General features: G+C 42.6%; 1 protein-coding gene across 8 annotated transcripts; it reads left to right on the top strand.

The window, feature by feature from the left end:
* The first annotated feature begins 38 nt into the window (after positions 1 to 38).
* Positions 39 to 26,787, top strand: ZBTB8OS (zinc finger and BTB domain containing 8 opposite strand). Of its 8 annotated transcripts, none has more exons than XM_021683660.2 (7): positions 39 to 545; positions 12,127 to 12,151; positions 12,426 to 12,547; positions 12,770 to 12,852; positions 13,824 to 13,876; positions 15,383 to 15,419; positions 26,691 to 26,787. In XM_021683660.2, exons 1-7 carry the CDS (start codon positions 329 to 331, stop codon positions 26,739 to 26,741), a joined length of 588 nt encoding a protein of 195 aa, XP_021539335.1. In that variant the 5' UTR covers positions 39 to 328; the 3' UTR covers positions 26,742 to 26,787. The 8 variants fall into 8 exon arrangements, with proteins under 8 accessions (XP_021539335.1, XP_021539334.1, XP_044770405.1 ...); XM_021683659.1 differs by lacking the exon at positions 26,691 to 26,787 and adding an exon at positions 18,071 to 18,227; XM_044914470.1 differs by lacking the exons at positions 12,127 to 12,151; positions 26,691 to 26,787 and adding an exon at positions 18,071 to 18,227 and having other exon boundaries at positions 39 to 549.
* Positions 26,788 to 27,172: the final 385 nt, after the last annotated feature.

Here is a 27,172-nt window from a genome sequence, read left to right as displayed (position 1 = left end):
TTAGTCCGCACTCTCCAGGGGGCAGCCATTTTCTTAAAGGCCGTTCAGCTCCCGACACTGTCAAAATACTCAGATGAGAAATATAGGATGCTTTCGGGTCTAGTTAACAACTCTGGGAGTGAGGCGGAAAGAAAAGGCTTCCAACCACTCAGACATAGGGGTGTCTAGTTCAAGTGTCTCCCTACTCCTAGGTCCTCCGATTTCTTTTTTCTTATTTCTTAGAACGGATGAAGTAAACGCAGAAAATAGGGTCTAAGCCTATTAAAGATGTGCTCCCAGCGGCAGGCCCTAGGACAGAAATCTTAGGGTATAAAGTACATCGGCGAGAATGCAGTCCTGGTTCTTTAAGGGGGCGTGCCAATGGGGGCGGAGTCTAGAGCGGAAGTTGCAAATCAGATCCAAAGTCTGGCTAATGAAGGGCGGAAGTAGAGTGTCTAGTGCTGCAATCATGGCGCAGGAAGAGGAAGATATTCGAGATTACAATTTGACTGAAGAGCAGAAGGCGAGAAAGGCCAAGTATCCTCCAGTCATTCGGAAGTACGAGTGTGAGTAGGTGGCTCACTTCTCTCATGCTCTCTCTCCTTTCCCAGGTCTTCCGGCCTAGCTTTCCGCTTTACCCCGTAAGGTGCTTCAGGCTTGATCCCGTTTCGCCCTGTATTGTAGGTCCCTGTCTGGGGGATGCTAAAGGAAAAAGCCACCTGGTCTGAGAGTGGGGAAACTGGGCTGCCACATTTACAGTCTCTTGAACTCTTTCTGCATTTACCTACTCACATTACCTTGTGGGAATTTTACCGGTGTATTCATTCTAAAGATAACCATATTTTCAAGCGTTTGCCGGGTTGTCGCCCGTATGTATCTCCAACAGTGGGGTGGTTAGAGTGTGGTTACGTTAGAGGACTTAGAAAGCTGAGTAGGGGGGCACCTGGATGGCTCAGATGGTTAAGCATCTGCCTTCGGCTCAGGTCATGATCCCAGCGTCCTGGGATCGAGTCCCGCATCGGGCTCCCTGCTCTTTGGGAGCCTGCTTCTCCCTCTGCCTCTCTCTCTCTCTCTCTGTCTCTCATGAATAAATAAATAAAATCTTTAAAAAAAAAAAAAAAGGAAAGTTGAGTAGGGAATTGCTAACTTGGTGATTGACCTGGATCGTGTTTTTAGTAAAAAGACCTGGTTTTGCCATGAACAGCTTTGTTAACTTAAGGCAAATCAGATAAGCTCTCTTTGCACCTTAGTTCCTTCATCTGAGGAGTAAATGAGATAATACACCTGAAAGTATAGTGCAGATTCTGATCTTCTATATAAACGTTTAGTTATACTCCCTAAAGGTTGCTATGGTTTGGGGAGCACAAATCTGACTTTTTTTCTACTTTAAAATCTCATTAATGGGCGCCTGGGTGGCTCAGTTGGTTAAGCGACTGCCTTCGGCTCAGGTCATGATCCTGGAGTCCCTGGATCGAGTCCCGTATCGGGCTCCCTGCTCGGCGGGGAGTCTGCTTCTCCCTCTGACCCTCTTCCCTCTCATGCTCTCTGTCTCTCTTTCTCTCAAATAAATAAATAAAATCTTTAAAAATAAAATAAAATCTCATTAATTTGGGGTGCCTGAGTGGCTCAGTCGTTAAGCGTCTGCCTTTGGCTCAGGCATGATCCCAGAGTCCTGGGATCGAGCCCCGCATCGGGCTCCCTGCTCGGTGGGAAGCCTGCTTCTCCCTCTCCTACTCTCCCTGCTTGTGTTCCCTCTTTCCCTGTGTCTATGTTAAATAAATAAATAAAATCTTTAAAAAAAAAATCTCATTAATTTTCTTTTGTCCTTTGTAGAGTTTATTTACCATGGCATACTGGGTTCTGAACCCACATATCTCCCTTGCTCATTTTTCTCTTAAAAACAGTTTTTTAAAAGATTTTATTTGAGAGTGAGAGAGAGTGCGCCCGCTTGCGATCACAAGCGGGGAGGAGGAGGGACAGAGGGAGAGGGAGAAGCGGACTCCCCACTGAGCAGGGATCCCTACTGGGGCTCCATCCGAGGACTCCGAGATCATGACCTGAGCCAGAGGCAGCCACTCAACCGACTGAGCCACCCAGGCGTCCCTTAAAAACAGTTTTCAATAAGTCTTGTATCGGGGCGCCTGGGTGGCTCAGTCGGTTAAGCGGCTGCCTTTAGCTCAGGTCATGATTCCAGAGTGCTGGGATTGAGCACCGCATCGGAATCCTTGCTCTGCGGGGAGCCTGCTTCTCCCTCTCCCTCTGCCTCCCTGCCGCTCCCCCTGCTTGTGCTCTCTCTCTCTGTATCAAATAAAATCTTTAAAAAAAAAATAAGTCTTGTATCTGATTCAAAAAGTACAACAGGTATACAGTGTGAAAGTCTTTCTCTTAGCCCTGATTCCCGACCATCTAGTCTTACTCTGCAGGTCAACATCAACAGTCCTTACCATTTTCTCATGTATACATGCAAAGATGTTCTAACATTTACTTTATTTAACCAATTTCAGTTGATAGACATTTATGTTATTTCTAGTCTTTTGTTATTAGAAACAATGCAGCAGTAAATATACTTGTGCATCTATTGTTTTGTACATGTGCAAGTATATCTGTGAATTTCCAGAAGTTATGCTGCTCTGTCAAAGGATATGTATATTTTTAATTTTAACAGTTATTGCTAAATTGATCTCCAGTGAGGTTATGCCAATTTATACTCTCACTAGCATTGTATGAGCGTGCCTCTTTCCTCACACTTCTACCCATTTATTGCATAACCATACTTTTTGGTCTTTTCTAATTTAAATATCTTGTCATATTAATTGCATTTTTTCTTATTATAAGTGAAGTTGAACATATTTCTGTATGTGTGGAGCTATTTGTTATGTCCCTTTCTGGGATGTGTACATTCATATTCTTACCCATTTTTCTATTGGGTTGTTTTTGTTTGTTTTACTCTAGAAATTTATTTTTATGTAGTGAAATTTATTAACTTTTTATGGCTTCTGGGAAGTCGTACTTAAGAAGGCTTTGCCCACTCTGAGATTGTAAAATAACTCTCCTGTGTTTTCTTCTAGTACATTTGGAAATGAAAATTTTTTTTTTTAAGTAAGCTCTACACCCAATGTGGGGCTTGAACTTACCACCTTGAGATCAAGAGTTGCATGCTCTATGAACTGAGCCAGGCAGGCGCGCTTGGAAATAAACTTTTATTGAAGTATAATACATGTACCGAAGAGTGCATATATCATAAGTGAATGTTCACAAACTGAATACACCTGTATAACTGACCAGATAGATAAACAATATTACAGCATCCCAGCAGCCCATCTCATGCTCCTTTCCAATCACCACCATTCTCCCTGCTCCCATTAGCCTGACTTTTTTTTTTTTTAAGATTTTATTTTTAAGTAATTTCTACACCCAACGTGGGGCTTGAACTCATAACCCCCAGATTAAGCCTCTCACACTCCACCAGCTGAGCCAGCCAGAACCGCCCCCCCCAAAATTAGCCTGACTTTTAACATCATAGATTAGCTTTGCCTGTTTTTGTGCATTCTATAAATGGAATTATACAGTATGCCTTTTTTCTTTCTAACTTTCTTTTCTTTTCTTTTTTTTTTTTTAAGATTTTTTATTTATTTATTTGACAGAGAGAAAGCACAAGTAGGCAGAGTGGTAGACAGAGGGAGAAGGAGAAGCAGGCTCCCCACCGAGCAGGGAGCCCGATGCGGGGCTCGATCCCAGCACCCTGGGATCATGACCTGAGCCGAAGGCAGACGCTTAACGACTGAGCCACCCAGGCGCTCTCTAACTTTCTTTTTTTAATTTTAAGTAGGCTCCATACCCAGCTTGGGGCTCGAACTCACAACCCAGAGATCAAGCGTCACATGCTCTACTGACTGAGCCAGCCAGGCACGCCCAGTATGTCTTCCTTTTATGTTTGGCTTTTTCTTGCTCATATTTGTGAGAACCATATTTTTGCTAATAGTTATAGATTGTTCTTTTTTCTAGTTTTTTTTGTTTTTTTTTAACATTTTAATTTTCAATACATCAGAATTAGAGTAAGGTAGAAATTAAGTATCTGATTTAATTATTTTCCAGGTGACTTACCAGATGTTCTGACTTCATTTCTTCAGCAGTCTGTCTTTTCCCCTGTGATTGAAATGGGACATCTTTCTCATATACAGAATTCCCCTACCTATATTTAGGTCTGTAGCTGGACTTAACTATTCTGTTCCTTTGTTCTGTCTCTTTTTATGTGCCAGTGCTGTAGTTTTAATTATTGAGGCTTTATTCTATCTTTTAATATCTTGTAGGACACTCTCCCCTCACTATTTGCCCTTTTCCTGCCATTCTTTTTTATTTTGGCGGGGGGCGGGGGCAGAAGAAGAGAATCTTAAGCTCTTTTTTTTTTTTTTTTAAAGATTTTTTTTTTTTTTTTTATTTGAGAGAGAGAATGAGATAGAGAGAGAGAGAGCATGAGAGGGGGGAGGGTCAGAGGGAGAAGCAGGCTCCCCGCTGAGCAGGGAGCCCGATGCGGGACTCGATCCAGGGACTCCAGGATCATGACCTGAGCCGAAGGCAGTGGCTTAACCAACTGAGCCACCCAGGCGCCCGAGAATCTTAAGCTCTTAAGCAGGCTCCACGCCCCGTGCAGAGCCCAACGTGGGGCTCGATCTCACAACCTGAGATCATGACCTGAGCTGAAATTAAGACAGGGACGCTTAACCAACTGAACCACCTAGGCACTTTCTTGCCACCCCCTTTCTTGCCATTCTTGCTTTTTTTTCTGTATACAGATAAATATAGACAAAACTAATGACTTCCATGTATACATCACTCAGCTTCGGCAATGAAGAACTTGAGCTTACATAGCATCTTGACAGGAGCAGTAATTTTGTAGAGAAATGACAAGACAACGGAAAAGTACTTTGTATTTGTGGGGCAGCCAATCGTGGGAAGATAAATATATGGGGGAACTAATGGAAGATGAGGGCTAGCTAGGAAACTTTATTATGTTGATTCCTCTGGTGCTGATTCTGGGTGGATAGGGGTCTAGAGTTTTCTCTGATGATTAATTTCCTTGCTGATAGGCAATGGGGAGCACCTTTACAAAATTATGTTTTAGGCATATAGTGGGGAAAGCAGAGTTTTTCTTGTATCTTCTCTCATTAGTCTTCAGCTCAAAATAATCTTTATGCCAGAGTGGCATATATTTGGCTACCTTTTCACCTCCTTTCCTATTTATTTATTTATTTATTTCTAAGTAGGCTCTGTGCTGAGCCCCACATTGGGTGTAGAGATTACTTAAATAAAAACTTAAAAAAAAAAACCCCACAGGGCGCCTGGGTGGCTCAGTCGTTAAGCGTCTGCCTTCGGCTCAGGTCATGATCCCAGGGTCCTGGGATCGAGTCCCACATCGGGCTCCCTGCTCGGCAGGAAGCCTGCTTCTCCCTCTTCCACTCCCCCTGCTTGTGTTCCTGCTCTTGCTATCTCTCTCTCTGTCAAATAAAAAATAAAATCTTTAAAAAAAAAAACCCCACAGATTAAAAAATTACTATTGGTATTTTTTCATTCATATTAATTATGAATTTAGGGAGAATTAAAGCTTTAATATTTACATTAGCTTTTTTCTCCAGGAATAGGGTATTCAAATCTTATTTTGTGTATCTTGAGAAGGTTATTTTTAGGTATTTCATCTTTTTTGTTTTTTTCCTTTTTTTTTTTTTTTTTTTGAGTAATCTCTGTGTCCCAACATGGAACTCAAACTCATGACCCTGAGATCAACAGTTGCATGCTCTAAAAAAAAAAAAAAAAAAAAAAAAGTTGCATGCTCTACCAACAGAGCCAACCAGGCACTCCACATCTTTTTTGTTTCTGATGTAAATGTAAATGATCCTTATTCATGCTGTCATCTCTGTCTGTCCTGTTAATTGATTAAAATTGTGAAGGCTATTGAGTTGTATAATTTTTTACACTGCCTTTTTATGGAATTCTCTTATCAGTATAATTTTCAGTTGATACTCTTGGGCCATCATCTCCAAATTTTTTTCATTGCACACTTTGAATTTTGTATGCTCTACTGTATTATCATAATATATGCATTATAAAACATCTGTTTTCTTTCCTCTGACACCACTTTTTTTTTTAAGATTTTACTAATTTGAGAGAGAGCTGGGGGGAGGGGCAGAGGGAAAGGGAGAGAGAATCTAGAGCAGATTCTTCGCTGAGCCCAGAGCCCGACTCTGGGTTCAGTCCCATGACCCTGAGATCATGACCTGAGCCGAAATCAAGACTTGGACACTTAACCAACTGAGCCACCCAGGCACCCTCTGCTGACACTACTTCTGACATGAAATGTGTGGTTTCTCCACATCAAGCAGTTTTCCAGTTCTCTGACACCAACTAGGTATCCATCAATTCAATTCAATTCTGACACTAACTCCCCAGAATTAGCACAGACCCCACTGGTTAAGGGCTCAGTTCCACAGGACTGCTCCCACTTCAGACACCAGCCCCAAATGGGCCACCCAGGCTACCTACACTTCTGCCTAGCCAATTGCAATTTCTGGTGTTCCCACGTATCCCCTCTAGCCCCCCTTGGGCTCAAGTTCAGTAATTTGCTAGAACAATTCACGAACTCAGGTAAATGCTTTACTTGGTTTTACTATTTTATTATAGGGGATACAACTAAGCAACAGTCAAGTGGAGGCCATGCATTGGGCAAGATATGGGGAGAGGGGCTTGGAGCTTCCATACCCCCTCTGGGCTCGTCATCCTCCTAGTACCTTGATGAGTTCATCAATGGGATGTTCTCCAAATCTCTTTACGTGTCTATAGCTTAGTCTCCTGTTCCACCCTCCACAGGCCAGACACATACTCATTGGTGGTGAGGGGGTGGGGCTGAAAGTTCCCTCTCTTTAATCTGTGTTTGATCATCCTGGTGACCACCCCATTCTTTTTTTTTTTTAAAGATTTTATTTTTTACTTATTTATTTGAGAGAGAGAGAATGAGATACAGAGAGCACGAGAGGGAAGAGGGCAGAGGGAGAAGCAGACCCCTGCTCAGCAGGGAGCCCAATGTGGGACTCGATCCCGGGACTCCAGGATCATGACCTGAGCTGAAGGCAGTCGCTTAACCAACTGAGCCACCCAGGCGCCCGACCACCCCATTCTAAGGCTATCTAGGAGCCCTATCCTGAGTAACCTTAAAAGCATAGACTCAGGTGTGGACAGAGGGGATAATTAATGAATAACAAGACACTCCTATCACTTAGGAAAATCCAAGCGTTTTAGGAGCTTTGCCAGAAACCAGGGACAAAGACCAAATATATATTTTTATTATACCACAAAAACATTCAGTAAATATAGCAATTAAGAATGAGAGAAGAAGGAAAGATAGTTTGACTTTTTAATTTGTTGTACAGAAAAAATCCTTTTGCTCAAAAATCCTGTTAATATTTTTATGATATGTTTCATGATTATATCTATGGAGCGGATCATATATTTATATGAGTTACATTAATCTGTTTCCTAATAATTGAATCTTGGCATTGCAGGAATAAATCCCACTTGATCATCCTGGATTCTACTTGCCAACATTTGGTACAGTCTTTGATGTAGTGTGAGATTAGTCTGTATTTTCTCCCAGTTTCATTTCTTTCCACAGATGGCCCCCAGACCTCCTCCCAAGCTTATCCTGTATGTAGCTGTTTTTCCTTTTAGACTCAGCGTAGTTACCATCTCGTTTATTCATTCAGCAATATGATTGAACACCTGTTGTGTATCGGACACTGAGCAGAAATTGGGAATAAGAGAATGAGCAAACAGATTCAGATCACCCTTGGTCTCTTGGCTCTTACAGTGTTAAGTCTTGTTTCCTTTGGGAATTCTTAACCCCTCAGTCCACGTTAAATTTACTTCCTATTCTTCCATAGTTTTCAGTTATCAAAGTGTGGTCCTTGGACCCTCCGGGGGTTTCCCAGACCCTTTCAGAGGATCTGTGATGTCAAAACTACTTTCATAATAATACTGAGCTATTTGCTCTTTTACTGTGTTGATATTTGCGCTGATGGTGTGGAAGCACCGGAGGGGGTAAAACTGCTGTCCTTTTAGGACAGATTGAGGCAGCAGCACCAGACTCTGCTGGGAGTCACTTTATTCCTTACCTTCTTGTACTTAAAAGAAAAAAGTCATTTTGACTTAAAGATGTCCTTGATGAATCAATAAGGACTGTCAGTTTTATTAAATCTTGACCACTGAGTACATGTCTTTTTAATGTTCTGTGAAACAAAATGGAAATTATGCCTAAAGTGTTTCTGCTGGTTGTCAAAGTATTGATTACCTTGAGGAAAAGAACCTGTGTAATGGAGCTGTGAGCTGTGTTTTTTTTTTTTTTAAAGATTTTATTTATTTATTTGAGAGAGAGAATGAGAGACAGCACAAGAGGGAAGAGGGTCAGAGGGAGAAGCAGACCCCCTGCTGAGCAGGGAGCCCGATGCGGGACTCGATCCCGGGACTCCAGGATCATGACCTGAGCTGAAGGCAGTCGCTTAACCAACTGAGCCACCCAGGCGCCCGTGAGCTGTGTTTTTGTTATTCAGACAGGGATATTTGGCAGATAATTTCTTTTCTTTTTTTTTAAGATTTTATTTATTTATTGAGAGAGAGAGAATGAGAGACAGAGAGCATGAGAGGGAGGAGGGTCAGAGAGAGAAGCAGACTCCCTGCCAATCAGGGAGCCCGATGCGGGACTCGATCCAGGGACTCCAGGATCATGACCTGAGCCGAAGGCAGTCGCTTAACCAACTGAGCCACCCAGGCGCCCCTGGCAGATAATTTCTTAAATAAAGTGCTGTCACATCAAGGAAAATAACACCATACTTGTTGGCAATGATAAAATTCAAGGTTTTGAGTGAAATTCAAATTTTGGAAAACTTGTATATACCATCATGAGCTTGACAGTTTCCCAGTTATTAAAGATATATACATATATTTTAAAGATTTTATTTATTTATTTGAGAGAGAGAATGAGAGAGAGAGTGAGCATGAGAGGGGGAGGGTCAGAGGGAGAAGCAGACTCCCCGCCGAGCAGGGAGCCCGATGCGGGACTCGATCCCGGGACTCCAGGATCATGACCTGAGCCGAAGGCAGTCGCTTAACCAACTGAGCCACCCAGGTGCCCTAAAGATATTTTTGATGAGATTGGTGGCGCCTGGCTGGCTCAGTTGGCAGAGCATGCCACCCTTTATCTCAGGGTTATAAGTTCGAACCCTACAGTGGGTGTAGAGATTACTTAAAAATGTTTTTTAAAAAAGTTCAGTAAACAGATACATACATGTATTTTTCACTGGAGTGTGTTATACATTGGATTGTAACCAAACTTCAGTCAGGCTATAGAACATTTCCATTACCCTAGAAAGTTCCCTTTTGCTTTTTTCCTGCAAGCCCCCACATCCTTACTTTGAGGCAGACAGTTTGGATTTCTATCACCAGAGCTTAATTTTGCCTGTTTTAGAGTTTCATGCAAGTGGATCCACACGGTATAGATTCTTTTATGCCTGGCTTCTTCACTCAGTATCAAAAATAAATGCAGCTGGACATTTAAGTGGTGAATGGGATTTTATTCAGTAACTACAGTAGGAGAAAGAGCTGAGCTCCATTCCGAATTGCACAGAGGTGATGGGACCTTTTAAAGGGCAAATGCAGAAGAGGCGAGAGTGGGAGCTCAGTAGAGTCAGAGAAGTGAAAAACCACTAATGGTTAGTCTGTAAATTCAATTAGGCCTACAGTATGGTTAGCAGGCAGTTACCAAAGTTCGAAGTTCGGGTTCTATCCTCCCACAGGGACTGGGAGTCCTTCCAGATAATTACATTTCAAAGGAATGGCTGTGGAGTCCTTGAGAAGGACCCTGCTGAGTTGTAAGAGATAAATATTCACTGTTGTAAGCCCTTTTTAGTAAATGCTGTAAGAAAGGGAGGTTAAGGGCCTATTGTCAGGTTTTGGCTGGAACAAACAGTAAATTCTGGCTGTGTAGCGCTTTCTCCAGCAGGTAGTCTAATGGCGCTCGGGCTGGGGTGATTCTAGGAGCAAGGCTTATGCTGTTAGAAGCCCATCTGTGCTAAAGTTGGACCACTCTTGGTACAGAAATTTTGGATAGAGGTGTTAGGTGCTGAGAGTTTTGCAGTTTTCATTTAACGTTTTTGAGATTCATATTAATGCATGAGTCGGTAGGTCGCACTATTTTATCACTGAGCAGTACCGCCTTGTGTCTTTGTTTATCTGTTCTATAGGTGGATACTCAGTTTTTAATTTGGGGGAATAAATTGCTGTGAGCCTTCTGGACACAGGCGTTCATTTCTCTAGCGTTAACACCTGACCTTTTTGTTTAACTTGTTTTCTTCTCTCCTGGTCATCTCCTAGTGCCTAAAACATATTAAGTCCACAAGAATATTTTTGAGTGAATTAGAGACGAATTTGAACCTTGAGTGCCACCAGAAGACTATATGTTATGGTGTAAAGTCTACTAGCCTGGTGCTTGGGACTTCTCAACTCTAGGCCCACCTTTGCCTCTAATCAACAGTAGTCTTTAACAAGTCACACGATCTCTTTGCAGGTTTTTTCCTTTTTGAAAAAGAAATTTTTTTTAGATAATCTCTACACCCAACATAGGGCTTGAACTCATGATCATGATCAAGCGTCGCATACTCTACAGACCTAGCCAGCCAGGCGCCCCAGGTTTCTTCTTGTAAGTGAAGGAATTATAATAAATGAGCTACACAGCTTCCTTCTAGCCTGAATATTCTATGATCCCAAGTGGGAAGAACTGATAGAAGTCATGATACCAGTGAAGAATAGACTGCGAAATGTTGAGATGCAGATCCAGTGGGAGTTTGTGATAGGCGCGGTTGTTACTTTTAGGTGGGGATATCAGGAAAAAGCTCATAAACATATTGCAGAGTTTACTTTCTAAAACCACTTTATTAGCCAAGGGTATCATTGAGGAGTACTTCAAATGAAAGAAATCAACGAATAAAAAACTTGGCTCTTATTTTAAAAAGACAAACCTATTTTGTATAGGATTTGGTTAGATGTTCATGAAAAGGTAAGACAGAGAAATCTGGAATTTTATATCTTTGATGATGAAGTAGTTCCTAGAATTTTGATCATTCACACAGCAGATATTTAGAAAAGATACTGATTTGTTGAGGAAAAGTAACAAATGGCAGGAAATGGCATTATTGAGATACTACAATGTATTAGACATTTTAGATCACCTTGAAGCTCCTGGCCCTGCTGCCTCCTAGAAATTGTTATTTAAATACGAATCTTGGGGCGCCTGGGTGGCTCAGTCGTTAAGTGTCTGCCTTCAGCTCAGGTCATGATCTCGTGATCCCAGCGTCCTGGGATCGAGCCCCACATGGGGCTCCCTACTCAGTGGGAAGCCTGCTTCTCCCTCTCCCACTTCCCCTGCTTGTGTTCCCTCTCTCACTGTCTCTCTGTCAAATAAATAAATAAAATCTTTAAAAAAAAAATACAAATCTTGACTTTAAAAAAAATAACCTTTAAGAAAGCAATTAACTTTCTTATATAAATGGATAGCAAAAGGTGAAGCTTGCCCCACATTTTCTTGCTTTTAAAGGATAATGTTTTTGGGTTTTTTTAGGATTTTATTTATGTATTTGAGAGGGAGAGAAAATGAGCAGGGCCGCGGGAGGGGCAGAAGGAGAGGGAAAAGCAGGCTCCCTGCTAAGTTTGGCGCCCAACGCAGGGGCTTTATCCTAGGACCCTGGGATTATGACCTGAGCTGAAAGCAACCGCCCAACCAACTGAGCCACCCAGGCGCCCCAAAGGATAATGTTCTTTTTTTTTTTTTAAAGATTTTATTTATTTATTTGACAGAGAGAGACACAGCGAGAGAGGGAACACAGCAGAGGGAGTGGGAGAGGGAGAAGCAGGCTCCCCTCAGAGCAGGGAGCCCCATGTGGGGCTTGATCCCAGTACCCTGGGATCATGACCTGAGCCAAAGGCAGACGCCCAACGACTGAGCCACCCAGGCGCCCCAAGGATAATGTTCTTAATAATGAACTAGAGTTTCTTGTGATCTGCTAGTCAAGTTTAATGACATAATGTGTTTTTCCCTCTTTCCCTCAGATTTGGATCATACAGCAGATGTCCAGTGAGTACACCTGCAATTTATGCCTTTGAAGTCATGTTCTTAAATAGGAAGTCTGATGTTTTAATCTTGCTGTCCCTAGTTTTAATTCTCTCTTCCTATTTTGGTTCCTTCACAACATGAAAATGATGATTTAAAAGAACCTGGTTTCCATGCCATTAGATTGATTGAGGCCTTTGGATTTGTATTTATCATGCTGATTTTATTTTGACCTTGCTGTCAAGTTTTCTCTCTTGCTGTAGATTTTATTACACAGGGCATAAATGTATTTCCTTAGGTTACATGCGTGGGGAGATACTCTGGAGGAAGCATTTGAACAATGTGCAATGGCCATGTTTGGTTACATGACAGATACTGGGACTGTGGAGCCCCTGCAAACAGTAGAAGTAGAAACCCAAGGTAACCAATTTATTCACACGGAAGAAATTGTCATGCAAATCTGCAGTGTTCAACATAAGTTAAGTACATTTTCACAATAAGAACAACAAAATTAATTCATGAGCCTGTTCTTCCTCTTTTGGCTAGCCTAAGAAATTCCTTGCACTTTTAAATTCAAACAAGTTTTTAGAGACAAGAATTATTAAACCTCATACTATCGTGATTCTTCATGATCCTTTGTAGGAGATGACTTACAGTCTCTGCTGTTTCACTTTTTGGATGAGTGGCTTTATAAGTTCAGTGCTGATGAATTCTTCATACCCCGGGTAAGCGAGGGTTTTTCTTTTTTACTGAGCAATGGGTTCTTAGTTCGGATTTTAAAAGAAAAAGTGATTGAGAATAGAACACATGATGCAAAGCCAAGCCATATGGATACATAAGATGATACTGATTTGCAGAAAATAGGGACTTGGTTAACCTGACTTGACCTATGTATATGCATTTTGTAATATTTAGATCTCTTACCATATACTTGTCACTAATCAGGATTGTGTGATAAGAATGGACCTGCTATCGTCACCCACACTTTTTATGTCTCCCAAGTTTGAACTATATTTATGTCCATCCATGTGTTCCTTTGTCCCCATGCGAAATTTAGTAGTTCTGCCATGTTGGCCTAAATTTAAAAATTGTTCTCAGCTTTCCTTAACATGAAAAGGGAAAAGCCAAATGGATATTGCTTGCTGCCATCAACCTCGAGAAGGGAACCCCTCTCCAACATCATTGTTAACCTAACACACAGGGCCCTCCTTGCTTCCACACCCCTCCATTCTCTCCCTTCCCAGCCTCACTACATACATTCTTCTAACTGGTCACTTGTCTTACAGAGGTCAAGAGCCTACAGTGTTATTTACAAATGGGCTGAGAATGATTGAAATCCTGTATCATCCTATTTTGTTTTACAGAGAAATTTTTTGACTCATGTTTTTAGATTGTACATTTTTCAAGAATATTTCCCTTGAATATGTACGAAAAAGCCTTATTTCCTTGAAATATATTTCATTTGTTCTACTTTAGTTAACATTTTAATTTTCTTTGCTTCAGAGAAATAGTATGCTATTATTTTCTAGGAAAGGGGATAACCTAGACATATTTTTGTAAATTTAAAGTATAGTTGATATACAATATTATATTAGTTTCAGGTGTACAACATAGTATTTTGACAATTATTAGACATATTTTAGTAGATGGTCTGTTATGAGCATTTTTTTAAATTAAATTTTTTTTTCCTCTTTAGGAAGTGAAAGTACTTCAAATTGATCAAAGAAATTTCAAATTACGGTCAATTGGGTATGTTTTGAAAATCTTTTTGTGCTCGCTTTGGCAGCACATATATGAAAATCTTTTAAGTAGCAAGTCATGAAGGTTGTTAAAAATCTGCACTGAACCTAGGAGGCAGGAAGACAAAAATGTGAAGTCAGAGGTCCAGTTGCATCCCAGTGGAGCTCTGCAGGTTAAGCTTTATGAGCCCTAGGAGCAAGGGTTTTGGTCCTCAGCTTTGGAGGACCAGAAATTTGTCAGAATGAAGTTGATACTGGTTCTTGAAACTGATTCCCAATTTATTGATTTTTAGTGTAAAATTTTTTTGCATGAAGCCTGGCTGGGTGACAGGAAGCACTGATGCATCCTTCTTGTAGATCCTAACACCTGGACTCTGTTCAAACTGGTTCCTTCTGTTAACAAATTACACTTTTCCTTCTAGAGTTTCAAACACTTGATTAGATCTCTTTGATTGGACTTGGTGTTTCCCAAATCTCTTCAGTCACTTAAGGATATCTTTTAGGTTATTTCTATATAAAGTCCATTTTTTTCCACTTTATGTTGAATTTGATTTGTTTCTTTTTGTAAAATGAGGTCTTTTGTTATTTCCCCTCCTTTTCTTTTTTCTTTCTTTCTTTTTTTTTTAAATGGGTAAGGAATCCGGCTTCTCCAAGGGTACTTAGCTAATGCATAGTTGAACAGAATTTTAAAGCTTTGTTATTTCGGGGTGTCTGGGTGGCACAGTCACTTGAACGTCGGACTCTTGGTTTTGGCTCAGGTCATAATCTCAAGGTGGGACCGAGCCCTCTTTTGGGCTCCACGCTTGGCAGAGTCTGCTTGGGATTCTCTCTCCCTCTCCTCCTCCCTCGGCACCCACCTGAGCCCTGCTCTCTCCCTCTTCTCTTGAATAAATAAATCATTAAAAAAAAAAAACACAAAGCTTTGTTCTTTCTGCTACCACTACTGCTTCTCCTGTGATCTCTAGTCACATTTGTGTTGAAGGCAGAGAAGATACTTATCCCAGGTTCTAGGAGAGTACCTTTCTAGGGCCTTCTGTATACAGGCCATGGACATTTTCTGAAAAGTTATAAAATGCAAACCGATTTAAGATATTAATCCTACAGCATGTATTTTGTCTCTGCAGTACTCAGACCTGCTTTCTGCAATAGGAGATAGTAATTAATTAGTTCTGTAGCTTTGAATACAGTGAAAATTTAGAACATGCTACTCTATTATAAAACAATAGTCATTAAACAATGTATATTAAGAATCTACCACATGCACACTGTACAAGGGCACTTGTTTTTTTTTTTTTACGGCAACCATCAACCTTGTTGAAATAGCTATAGCACATAAGTCCCTCAACAGCTGTATTTACTGGCAATCAAACTGAAATTAATAGCTTCCTTAGCCCTCCCATCTCTTTTAGTTTCTCATAGCTTAACCACATTGATAAGGTTTATTTTAAAATATGTAAAGGATAAATAAATATTAAATCTTGGAAGTCTTAATCATGTCTTAATTTTCCTTCTCAAGGTGGGGAGAAGAATTTTCATTGTCCAAGCACCCTCAGGTATGTTTTTAAATCCAGCCATTAAAAACATTTTATACTTCCTCACCATGAAGTCAGTATATGACGGTAAACCTCAGTGAGTTCTAATAAAATGGTGTAAAGTCATAAGGTTTCCTCAGACTTCTCTGACCCTGTTATGTCTAAACACTGGGACTACACACATCTGACTTGGTGGGTTAGGAGTCAGTACTTGGGTTTTAGGGACAGGTTTGTTACAGATTTTTGTGAGACTTAAAAGTCCCTTTGCCTTTTCGAGCTTTTGTATCTTTCCCTTTAATGAAGGTGTTGGACTGAATGTTCGTTCTCTAAAGCACCTTCTACTTTCTGTGCATCTCCAGATTCTGTATTTGCCACCCTGTGTGGCTTTACTCTATACCAGTCAGATGTGTATGGAGGAATGGGGGCAGGCACATGCTTTCTGTAAAGGGCTAGATCATGTTTGAAGCTTCATGGAACAAGAGTGATAGAAGAGCAGTATTCAGCTTCTCTGTTGTAACACTGCAGCTGCCGTAGACAACACAGAGATGCACGACTGTGGCTGTAATCCAATAAAACGTCATGGCCGCTGAAATCTGAATTTTATATCATTTTCAAATGTCATGAGATATTCTTTTGTGGGTTTTTTTTCCCCCAACCATTTAGAAATGTAAAAGCCATTCTTGGGCGGGGGGGCTGTACAAAACCAGGTAGCGGGCTGGATTTGGCCCGTGATTTGCAGTTTGCTGACCCCTCTGTTTAGGCCAGGGAGACCTAAATTAGTTCAGGGTGACTGAGGACTCCAGGTTTCTTCTAGGAGTTGCAGTATCATTTCTTCAAGCACAGCATGATGAAATGAAGTCTGGTGAGGGAACCTTGGGAGAGAAGCATTAAAGAAGAGAAACCAGGAGAGGGGGCCATGTGAATTATAATACAAAAGACACAGTGGAACTTTCTTTTGAACATACTATGTTTGAGGTGTATATTAGGTATCTAAATGGAGATGTCACATAATAATAGGCACCTGTCTGTAGGATGACTTGTTTGGGAGATAGGTGGATCTGGAGATCTCAATCTGGAAGCCATCACTGAATAGACGATATTTATAGCCATAGGACTAGATAAGATTACCAAGGAGGGAGGTGTAGATAAGAGAGAGTATGGTGAGGACTGAGCTCTGGGGCACTAACTTTGGAAGAGACAGAGCCAAAAAGGAAAGGAGAAGGAGAGCCTCATGAGAGGGAGCAAAAGAAGAAGGGTGCCCTAAAGCCAGATAGCAAATGCTCTTGAGACTGCTCAGAGTGAGATGAGGATTGACAGTTGACCATGGATTTACTAATCAGTGGAAAGATGTGTGGGTCAAAGAGTGAATGAATGAGAGAGAGGGAAGTGGAGGCAGCACATTGAGACAATTCTTTCAAAGAGTTTGCAGAAAAAGGGAACATACTGGATAGACCAGTAATAGCCAGAGGGGAATGTGGTGGGGAAGGGAAAGGTTGTTTTGTTTTGTCTTGTTTCGGTGAAGAGGTTTTGTAGCACCAGCAGTAGTGTGGTCTATGTGGAAGTGATCTAGGAACTCAGGGCAAATGGATCATGCTGGAGAGGGAGAGAATAATTTCAGAGCAAAGACCTTAAGTTGGTAAGGGGGTTAGGGGACAGAGTGTCCAGGGCCGGGCTATTCGTTGTAACAGGAGGCAAAGCTCATGTGAGTACAGACGCAGGAGATGGTAGATTTGATGGGAGATGAGCCAGTTCTTCCTGACTGCTCCTGTTTTCTCTAGGAGGCACGGCCTGAGGGTGAGAATGAGGGAGGGATGCTGGTGGTGAAGATGCAAAGTAATGGTTTCAGAGGGTGAGAAGGTCTCAAGTGTAGGTTGAGGACCCTTCTGAGACTGTGGACATGATTTCAGGTGATAACCAGTTAGCATGGTGCGTGCTGCTATAGGCAGAAAGTTGAACTGGATTTAGGTTGTGGTTTCACCAGGTGATTAGGGCAGAGGGAAAAAAAGCAAAAGTGGGTGCCTTTCAAATCTGTCTGCGAAATCATCAGATTTCTTTTGTGCCACGGAGCTAGCAAATGCCAGTCACCTATTGCCCGAGACATTTCGCACTACACGGAATTCTTGTAGATTCTTTTCTAGAACAGGAAGGAACTAAGAGGATGTCTAATCCTGGGGTTCTAAACTGGGGCAGGGGAGGAGGGGTTGTCATGTATCAAACACATGGAGAGAGAACCCCATGATAAAATGAGTGGGCAGCGGAGGAGGAGAGAAGAGTCTGTGTTCCTCGGGCCCGGGTCACACTGCAAGCAGGAGGTCTTGAGGAGCCCTGAGCCAGGCAGTAGGAGAGCTTTGGGCTCCTCCACTCAAGCCATTTGGTAAACGGGAAAGCGGGTGCTGGAGAGGTCAGACAGCGTCCGTAGCCAGGCGGGAACAAAGCCAGGCCTCGAGCTGCAGCCCTTAACCGCCCAGCCAGCTCGCTTTCCCTGTGCACACATTGCATTGTTGCTGGATGAGTGGGGAGTGCTGTACAAGTAGCTACTTGTTTCATGTGGCTTTTTAGTTTTTCAGAATAATAGTAACATTTGGCCTTTCTGCCAATTGTTGCTAGAATAAATAATTCTGATTTCGATGTTCACTTTTTCTTTCTTGTTTTTTCTCTAACCCCTGCTTTAGGGAACTGAAGTCAAGGCAATAACCTACTCAGCAATGCAGGTCTATAATGAAGAGAAGCCAGAAGTTTTCGTGATCATTGACATTTAAGATACCAAAAAACAGGGGCGCCTGGGTGGCTCAGTCGTTACGTGTCTGCCTTCGGCTCAGGTCATGGTCCCAGGGTCCTGGGATCGAGCCCCGCATCGGGCTCCCTGCTCCGCGGGAAGCCTGCTTCTCCCTCTCCCGCTCCCCCTGCTTGGGTTCCCTCTCTCGCTGTGTCTCTCTGTCATATAAATAAATAAAATCTTTAAAAAAAAAAAAAAAGATACCAAAAAACAAAACAAAACAAAAATAACCTCCTAAAACTCCCACCTATGAAGAACTGTTTTTTTCCTCTTCCTTTTCAGAAGATCCCGTGATATAAATTCTACAGTATCTGTTGATACATGGAGATTTGCAGAACAGAACTTTTTTTTAAAAGATTTTATTTATTTATTTGACAGAGAGCGAGAGAGCACCAGCAGGGAGCAGCAGAGAGAGAGGGAGAAGCAGGCTCCCTGCTGCGCAGGGAGCCTGATGCGGGGCTCGATCCCAGGACCCCGGGATCATGACCTGAGCAGAAGGCAGCTGCTTAACGACTGAGCCACCCAGTCGCCCCAATTTTCTATATATACATTAAGAGAGGTTGTGTTTTAGATTCCTGTGGGACAGAGCCATCCTGTATTCCACTTGATTTTCTTAGAAGAAATAATTATAGTTTAACAATTGGGACACTTCTCTAGAAAAAGCTCTGAGTTTCTCTCTCTCACATTTTTAAAGCACTAATGTATGGACACTTTACTGTTTTCCCATAAGAAAAATTAAATACCCTTACAAATGGGCCCTTCCAACATGTAATTTTATATTAAAGCCAGTATATTTATACATTTAAAGAAGAAAATAATCGTTTTAACATTTCTTTTTTTTTTAAATTACCTAAGATCTTTGTTGTGGGAAAACCATGTTAAAATGATCTGAACTTTTCAAAGGAGGTAACTTAAAAAAAAAAACTTCTTTTGTTTGATTTGCAACGTTATTCTATTCTCTATTCATTGATTGAGGTATTCTTTGTTGCCACGACAAGAGTTTGCAAAGTTGCTATTTATTCACACATAGATGAGAAAAGATTGCCACTGGGTGGTGCCAAATATCATTATAGCATGCTAAACTTGACCTAAAAGGAAGAGATTGTCTGTGAGCTTCCTAAGTATTCTAAGCACTGTAATATTTTTCTCTGGGTATTTAACAGAAAGTAGAGGTAATGGAGACTAGGCCAAGAACCATGGTTTGAATAGTAGCTCTTCAAATGAATACATAGCAGGATAGTTGGAGTGGTGCTTCTTAGCCTTTTTTATTGTTAGGCACATTTTGTAAATTTGAATTGTGGTCCTCCAAGCAAAAACTGTCTATAAGAACCTCTTAACCTTTTGTTAGGATGAATTTCCAGGCAGACATAGGGCTTTTTTTTTTTTCTTTTCTATGGACTCCTTTGAATATCATGGGCTGTTTGGGGCATTGATTGTGAAAATGTGCACTGGAATACTGTGAGTCTAATGGAAGAGCTGAATCCAGAATAGGAAGAGCTCTTGGGATATATTAAGCCAAGTAGGGTACAAACTTGACTAGGAGAAAAAGAGTAGCTACACCTCTTACCACCAGTGCTATATAATGGGGTTCAGAAAGAGCAAGTCAGTTGTAATTATGCAATACAAATTATACTTCTTTTCATTTATAATAAATTTATAATTTGTTAAATTTTGTGTGAATTTTAAAATGTGTTTTGGGATGCTGCGTGGCTCAGTTGGTTAAGCATCTGCCTTCATCTCAGGTCATGATCCCAGGACCCTAGGATTGAGTCCCGCATAGGGCTCCTTGCTCAGTGGGAGCCAGCTTCTCCCTCTGCTTGCCACTCCCCCTGCTTGTGCGATCTCTCTCTCTCTCTGACAAATAAATAAAATCTTAAAAAAAAAAAAAAAGTTTGTATTTTTAAACATGCCAAAATGAAGATACTGAGTAGAAGGAAAATGAGTATGTTGCCCTTTGTATGTGAAGTCGGCATTCTTGACTTACCAGCAACACACACTTTATTTTTGTTTATTTACTGAGATGGTTGCACCAGGCTCTCACCAGACTAATACTAGAGTCGGGTATGTGTCTTGGGCTAGGAAACACGTCTTTCCCCTTTGGAAAGCAATTCCCCCACCCTATAACATACCCACTCATCTTCACTTCTGTGTCTTATTCTCCTATCTGGGCTGTCTTTCCCATTTCCCAAAACATGAATAGCACATTGACTGCCCAAGGAGTCAGGGGCATAATGAGAATGAACTGTGGGTGTTTAGCTGAGGATTTATGCCTCTCAGCTCTTGCCCTTATTGCTAAAGTGAATATAGGCCTAGTGTTGCAGTTTTCATGATACTCCAAAATTGGGATTTTCATATGAAATCTCCCGAGTTTGGGGGGGGGGGAACAACCCACTATGGGTCATCACAGTGGAGTACAAACAAATTGTGGGTGGGCTGAATCAAAGCTGGTCAGAAAGCTCTGCTTTAAAGCACAGCTCAAGTCACATTTTCTCAAACCTTCCCTAACCATTCCAGCCTTCAGTGGTCTTTTAAACTATGCCTTCTTATGGGGCACCTGGGTGGCTCAGTTGATTAGGCGACTGCCTTTGGCTCGGGTCGTGATCCTGGGGTCCTGGGATCAAGCCCCAGATCGGGCTCCTGGCTCGGCGGGGAGCCTGCTTCTCCCTCTCTCTGCCTGCTATTCCACCTGCTCGTGCTCTCTCTCTGTCAAATAAATTTAAAAAAAAATCTTTAAAAAATAAACTTGCCTCCTTAGTTAACTTTAAAGCTTTGCAGCCTTAATTTTATAATTGTTCCATGTTCGCAACCTTGTCCCTCTGAATAGAAGGAGCGGTCCCAGGTGGCATATAATAATAGATGGTCAGTCACTACCTAACGGTTCCTGGGCTAAGTAAGCATCTTGGAGCTACATCAAATTCAGGCAGAGCCTGCAGGTCAGCTCCTTGAGCAGATCTACAAGAGTGTAGGATCCCAAGTCACAAGTCTCAATCTCTAGCCCTCAGTCTGCTGTCTGACCATGGACCTAATTCCTCATCCATGTATTAGTAGTGCTAGTGATTCCTTAATTCCTTTCCAGTTCTAAGTTTCTGTGATCCTGCATTACTGTATTTTAAACAACTGAGCTGAGAACAAGAAGGTTTCTGTTACTGAAACAGTTTTTGATTGTTTAGCCTAAAGGGTCCATATCACACCATCAGCATGTTCCCATTCACTCCAATTAGATGGCCTTTGTCATGAGTATGGCAGTGTGTCCCATGATGGCAGTGGCTTTTCAGGAAAGTCATCGTGACATGGTGACCTTTTCTCCCTGGTGCCTCTCCCTCCAAGCGGTATAAGTGGTTTTGTATCCCTACAGCCACTCTTGCCGATTCTCTTTCCACCTTGCTATTACCACCTGGGCTTTGGAAGTAAATGTTCAAAAAGGGTGGGAAAAGAACAATTTATACCCTCCTCAAAGTGGGGCATGTGCACCCAGTGAACTAGGGTTCTGCCCCCCTCCCCACTTCTGAAGTCTGAGCTTCAGAAGGCTTGAGGATTTCCAGATTGAGAATTTTGTTTCTTCATCTAAGAAACCAGAAAACCGGAAAGGATGTCCTCCAAAAGCTCCTTCCAGAGCAAACATCCACAGAATTTAGTGACTATAGTACTTTATCAATGTTGTTTCCCATCTAATGTACTATGAATAGCTCTTATTTTGTTACCTATGAAATGAATAATGTCAAATTCTGGACAAAGAAGAAAGTACTCTTAGAAAAAAGGCCAGGGGCGCCTGGGTGGCTCAGTTGGTTAAGCGACTGCCTTCGGCTCAGGTCGTGATCCTGGAGTCCCGGGATTGAGTCCCGCATTGGGCTCCCTGCTCGGCGGGGAATCTGCTTCTCCCTCTGACCCTCCTCCCTCTAATGCTCTCTGTCCCTCATTCTCTCTCTCTCTCAAATAAATAAATAAAATCTTTAAAAAAAAAAAAAGAAAAAAGGCCAGCATATTTATTTTTGTCATAAACGCATATCCAGGATTCATCTGTACAAACTACTTCCCCAAGTGCTTTCAGTATGTTGTCCATTTGTCCTTCTAGTATTTCTATATGTGGTGCATTTATCCTTCATTTTACAAATATGGAAATTAGTAACACCGAAAACTACCTGGCTGTTAAGGGGAAGATTTGGGACTCTGTTTATTGTCTTCATACAACATCCTTTAATATATAACAAATCACATCTATATTCTGTTGTTCTTTTGATCCACCTGTGAGGTTAGCATAGCAGCTATTCGTTTTGTATATAAGGAAACACTTCATGTTTGGGTGATATTTGTAAGATACAACCCAAAAGAAGATGACTGACGGATTGTGCCATTTTCTTTGACACTTACTCTAGAAGTTCAAAAGCTAATGTTATTTAGCAGAAACTTTTTTTTTTTTAGGATTTATTTATTTGAGGTGGGGGAGGAGCAGAGGGGTAGGGAAAGGGACCAGCAGACTGCGCTGAGCGTGGAGCCTGACATGGGGCTCAGTCTCATGAGCCTGAGATCGTGACCTGAGCTGAAACCAAGGGTTGGATGCTTAACTGACTGAGCCACCCAGGCACCCCAAAAACATTTGAACTGTAGAAACAGGTTCATAGGACAAGACAGTAAAGAAGAGTAGATTTCTATTGTTTCTTCCCACTGCCAAATAAATATACAACTATGTGTGTGGTTGGTTGGTTTGTAAGTAGACTCCATGCTGGGCGTGGAGCCCGATGCAGGGCTTGAACTCACAACCCTGAGATCAAGACCTGAGCTAAGATCAAGAGTCGGGTGCTTAACTGACTGAGCCACCCAGGTGCCCCAATGTATGTGGGTTTTTTTGTTTTTTGTTTTTTAAGATTTTATTTATTTGACAGAGACACAGAAAGGGAACACAAGCAAGGGGAGTGAGAGAGGGAGAAGCAGGCTTCCCACTGAGCAAGGAGCCCGATGTGGGGCTCGATCCCAACCTGAGCCGAAGGCAGATGCTTAACGACCGAGCCACTCAGGCACCCCAATGTGTGCGTTTTTTAAACTGCTTCCAAGTATAAACGTTGAGGATGTTAGAGTCGAATTCCAATGCTGACCCTGTCATTCATGAACTGTATGACTTTAGGAAATTTCCTCAGCCTCTTTGAGGCTTAGTCTCCTCAACTCTGAAATGGGGAGGATGACTACTGTCAGACCAGGTTGCTGTGCGATGCTCTGGTATTGCTAGGGTAGTGAAGAACCTTATTTTGTAAATGAAGAAAAAGGAGTCATTCTGGAATTATACTTGGAGCTGTGGCATTTAAATGACTGTGCTAACATTATTTGGAGGACTTGGGGTGTGTAGTGGTTGATAGCACAAACTGGCGCCAGATCACTGGGGGTCAAGTCCTGGTTCTGGTATTTACTAACTGTCCACTTTGGACACGTTGCTTTGCCACTCTGTGCCTTAGTTTCTTCATTTTAAGTGATGATGATAGTACTTGTAGGGTTGTTGAGAGGATTAAATAAATGTATACACATAAAGCTCTTAGGATGGTACCTGACACATAGTAAATCCTCTACAAGTGTGGGCTAGTATCACTTTGACAAGCATAAATGCTAACAGCTCCCTTCCTCTTTTTCCTTATTTAAAAAAAAAAAAAATGTCCACAGTGTTCATTCAGTTTGGGGCTGCGGCCAGCCCAGAGACAACCCTGGCGGCTGGTGCAGAATATGCTAAGGTCTGCGTTTATGAAGAAGGGCAAAAAAGCCACTTCTTTCTGCTTCTTCCTTCTTCTGTTTTCTCTTTAGACTTCTTTTCCTTTCCTGCTTCTCCGCTCCACGTTTTTCCTGTTTAATCTAGTTTCCTTTCTTCCATATGTGAGTTGAGCATCCATCTTCAAAAGCTGCGCCCATCTCTTGATGCCAAACCAGTTGCCCTTCTAAGGAGCTCCCTCCCATTTGTCCCTTCCTGATCCCCTTGTAGCTCACGGTATTACACATTCAAGGGTGTAATGAGAAGAAAGATGAACAAGTTATTGGGCAACTTTGTTTCTGCCTTTATCTTTGTTCCCCTGACCCCTTCAGAGCCCTCTCGGGACCAGTGGAGCCCCCCATCACCCACCAGCTAAGTTCACATAACACCAGTTCCTACCTTTGACTTTTTACCCTGATTGTTTTCTTTTTTTAAAGATTTTATTTATTTATTTGAGAGAGCGAGAATGAGAGACAGAGAGCATGAGAGGGAGGGTCAGAGGGAGAAGCAGACTCCCTGCCCAGCAGGGAGCCCAATGCGGGACTCGATCCAGGGACTCCAGGATCATGACCTGAGCCGAAGGCAGTTGCTTAACCAACTGAGCCACCCAGGCGCCCTACCCTGATTGTTTTTATAACAACTTCAGTGAGATATAATTCACATACTATACAATTCACCCATTGAAAATGTACAATTCAATGGTTTTTAGTGTATTTTCACAGTTGTGCAACCATCATCATAATCAATTTTAGAACATTTTTGCCCCCAGAAGAAACCCACTACCATTTTAAGTCCTCACCCCACCCCACCCCCAGCTCTAGGCAATCACTAATCTACTTTCTGCTCTTTAGATCAGTCTATTCTGTTGCCCAGATTCTTACCCGCCAACCCTGTCCCTTTTCAAAATAACTGGAAATTCACCTTTCAGAAGCTATTTGGACTCATCCCACCTGCTTGATCCCAGCTTTACTGGGTTCCCTCAAGTCCAAAGGAGTACTTAGACGATGTTCTAAATATTTGGATACATTGCTGCACAAAGCTCCTTAAGTCATTATATGAAGTCACATCTCCTCTTTTAAGTTGTTCCTGAAGCAAGGGAGCTGGCTTCTGGTTATAATACATACCTTATTTGAACCTCTGTCTTTAGTGGTGTGTTTCAGTGACACTTAACCCAGGTCTTCTTGGATTCCAAAGCTCCTGGCGCCATGCTCCTTAGGAAGAGATCCTTAATGTCATGTTTTCATATCCAAATTCCATATTCCTTATTTCTATCTATAGCACCCTTGGCCGCCCACTCCCCAGACTGCAGCTGTCTTGGATTCCTCTTAGACTTCCATTCCCTGCACTCATTCCTTAGTTATATTGATCAACCCCCTTTGCCCTTCTTTGTGTCTCTTAATTGGATGTCCTTTCCATTCGAGGCATAGCTCAAAATCATCTTTTCTCTTTCTTTTTAAATCAGCAGATGTTATTTGTATGTTGGGATGAATGACGATTTTTGTTATCTATATTCATTTTCGTGTAAAAACAAAATAAATGTGACACTCTCCCCACCCAAATTATTTGTCTGAATTCCATCTAGAGATCTGTGTGCTTGGAGGAGGCTGCAAATGGTAGATATTAAGATAGCTGTTGGATGAACAAATGGATATGCTTCCAGCACTTGGTACTTTCTACCTCACTCACATCATTTTTGGCGGTTTGTCCGTCTCCCCACCCGAAATGTAAAGTTCTTCCGCTCATTTCATTTCATTCCTCCGCCTTGCACGTGACAGAGGTTCCCCAAGTCATTTTAAATGGCTAACCTTTCAATATGTACGTAAATGCAGGAGCCAGGGGCCCTGCTTCCAGTTTCCTTCTGGAAACTTCCCCAATTCTGGTCTTGGCCAAGTCTTTTCATTCTAAGGCTATTTCTTCATCTGCCATAATAGCACCTACCTCACAGGGCTGGCATGTTAAAACGTTTGTTGCTCAGTGTTTCTCTTAAAGAGTTATGACCCCCTAAAAAGGGGCGGGGGGAAGGAAGAGGGGCAAAGAAAACAAGAGAAAGGGCAGTCACGCTGGATAAACTTGAGCACCGCAGCGAGGTCCGGGCTGAGTCTGACCCGCAGGAAGTTCCGGAGTGGCAGGAGTTCTGGCCAACAGCGGGTCCTGGCTCCGCCCCAGGTGTCTTTGCCCGGCTCCTATTGGCTTGAGTGCGGACGCCCGGAGCGCCTAAGGCTCTCATTGGCCGCCGGGGCCCGCCTCTCCAAGCAGCCTGGCTGGCGGGGCGCCGCGGGCTCAGTGGTGTCCGGGTGTCAGCTGTTCGGGTGTGAGGGTCGGGGACTCGGAGGCAGTGAAGCGCTGTGTCGCAGACACGGCAGTATGGTAGCCGGAAGTCGGGATAAAATAGACTAGCTGTCCCTGGCCTGGCCACGATTTTGGGTGTCCCATCGCATGAGCTCAAATCCCTGCCCGGCCGTCTGTCAGGGTGGCTCTGGGGTCAGTCATTCAACTTCCCAAGCCTGTTTCCTCCTTCTGTGACGGGGAAACTGAAGCACTCCATAAAATCTGCTTCTTGTTCCTTTTTCTGCCTACACCTCCACTTTACACATGCCTCATCATGCAAATAGCGTACGTCCTCCTTGTAAGGGGCAGGAATTAATGATTTCTTTGGAATAGATAACATCTAAGGAAGGAATAGGGGAGAAGGACCCCGCGGAAGCTATCAGACCGCGGGCGCTACACAGCTCGGGGCCAAGAGACCTGGCTCTAAGGAATAACACCTGGACCCTCGTCTTTGTTCCAGGGTGCCCGGATGCCTGCGAGGACCCGACACCAGACCACAGTCCTCAATTAAAAAACCCCCAGACCCCAAGCAAGGGGCTCTCTCCTCGCCTGAGTCTCCCAGGCACTCTGTACCTGCACTCTCTATAGCTTCAATAAACTCTTTCACCTCCTGCTGGCTCGAGTTTGATTTCTAGATGGCGCGCCGCCAGGGACCCACTTGGCTGGTTCCCCAGGACCCCCTGTGGGTCCTCACCAGGAGGCAGGCATCACTTCCAGTTGAAAATGGGGCCGGAGTGAATGCCTACCTCAGAGGACTGGGATCCAGTAGACACTCAGCAAATGTGGGCTCTTTTAATTGGGCACCCACTTTGCGGGACAGACTTTTCCGTCCCCCCCCCCCGAATCTAGCCTTGGGGTGTCTGGTAGGTCGCGGGCCTCTCTCGGGGTCGAGCCGTGGTCTGCTTTCCAGGAAAAGTAGTTGTGGGAGAAAACAGGACTGAA

Source organism: Neomonachus schauinslandi, chromosome 4 (genome assembly GCF_002201575.2).
Source record: "Neomonachus schauinslandi chromosome 4, ASM220157v2, whole genome shotgun sequence".
In the NCBI taxonomy this organism is placed as follows: Eukaryota; Metazoa; Chordata; class Mammalia; order Carnivora; family Phocidae; genus Neomonachus; species Neomonachus schauinslandi.
Note: the sequence above shows the minus strand (reverse complement) of the source record. Positions and strands in the feature narration are given on the sequence as shown.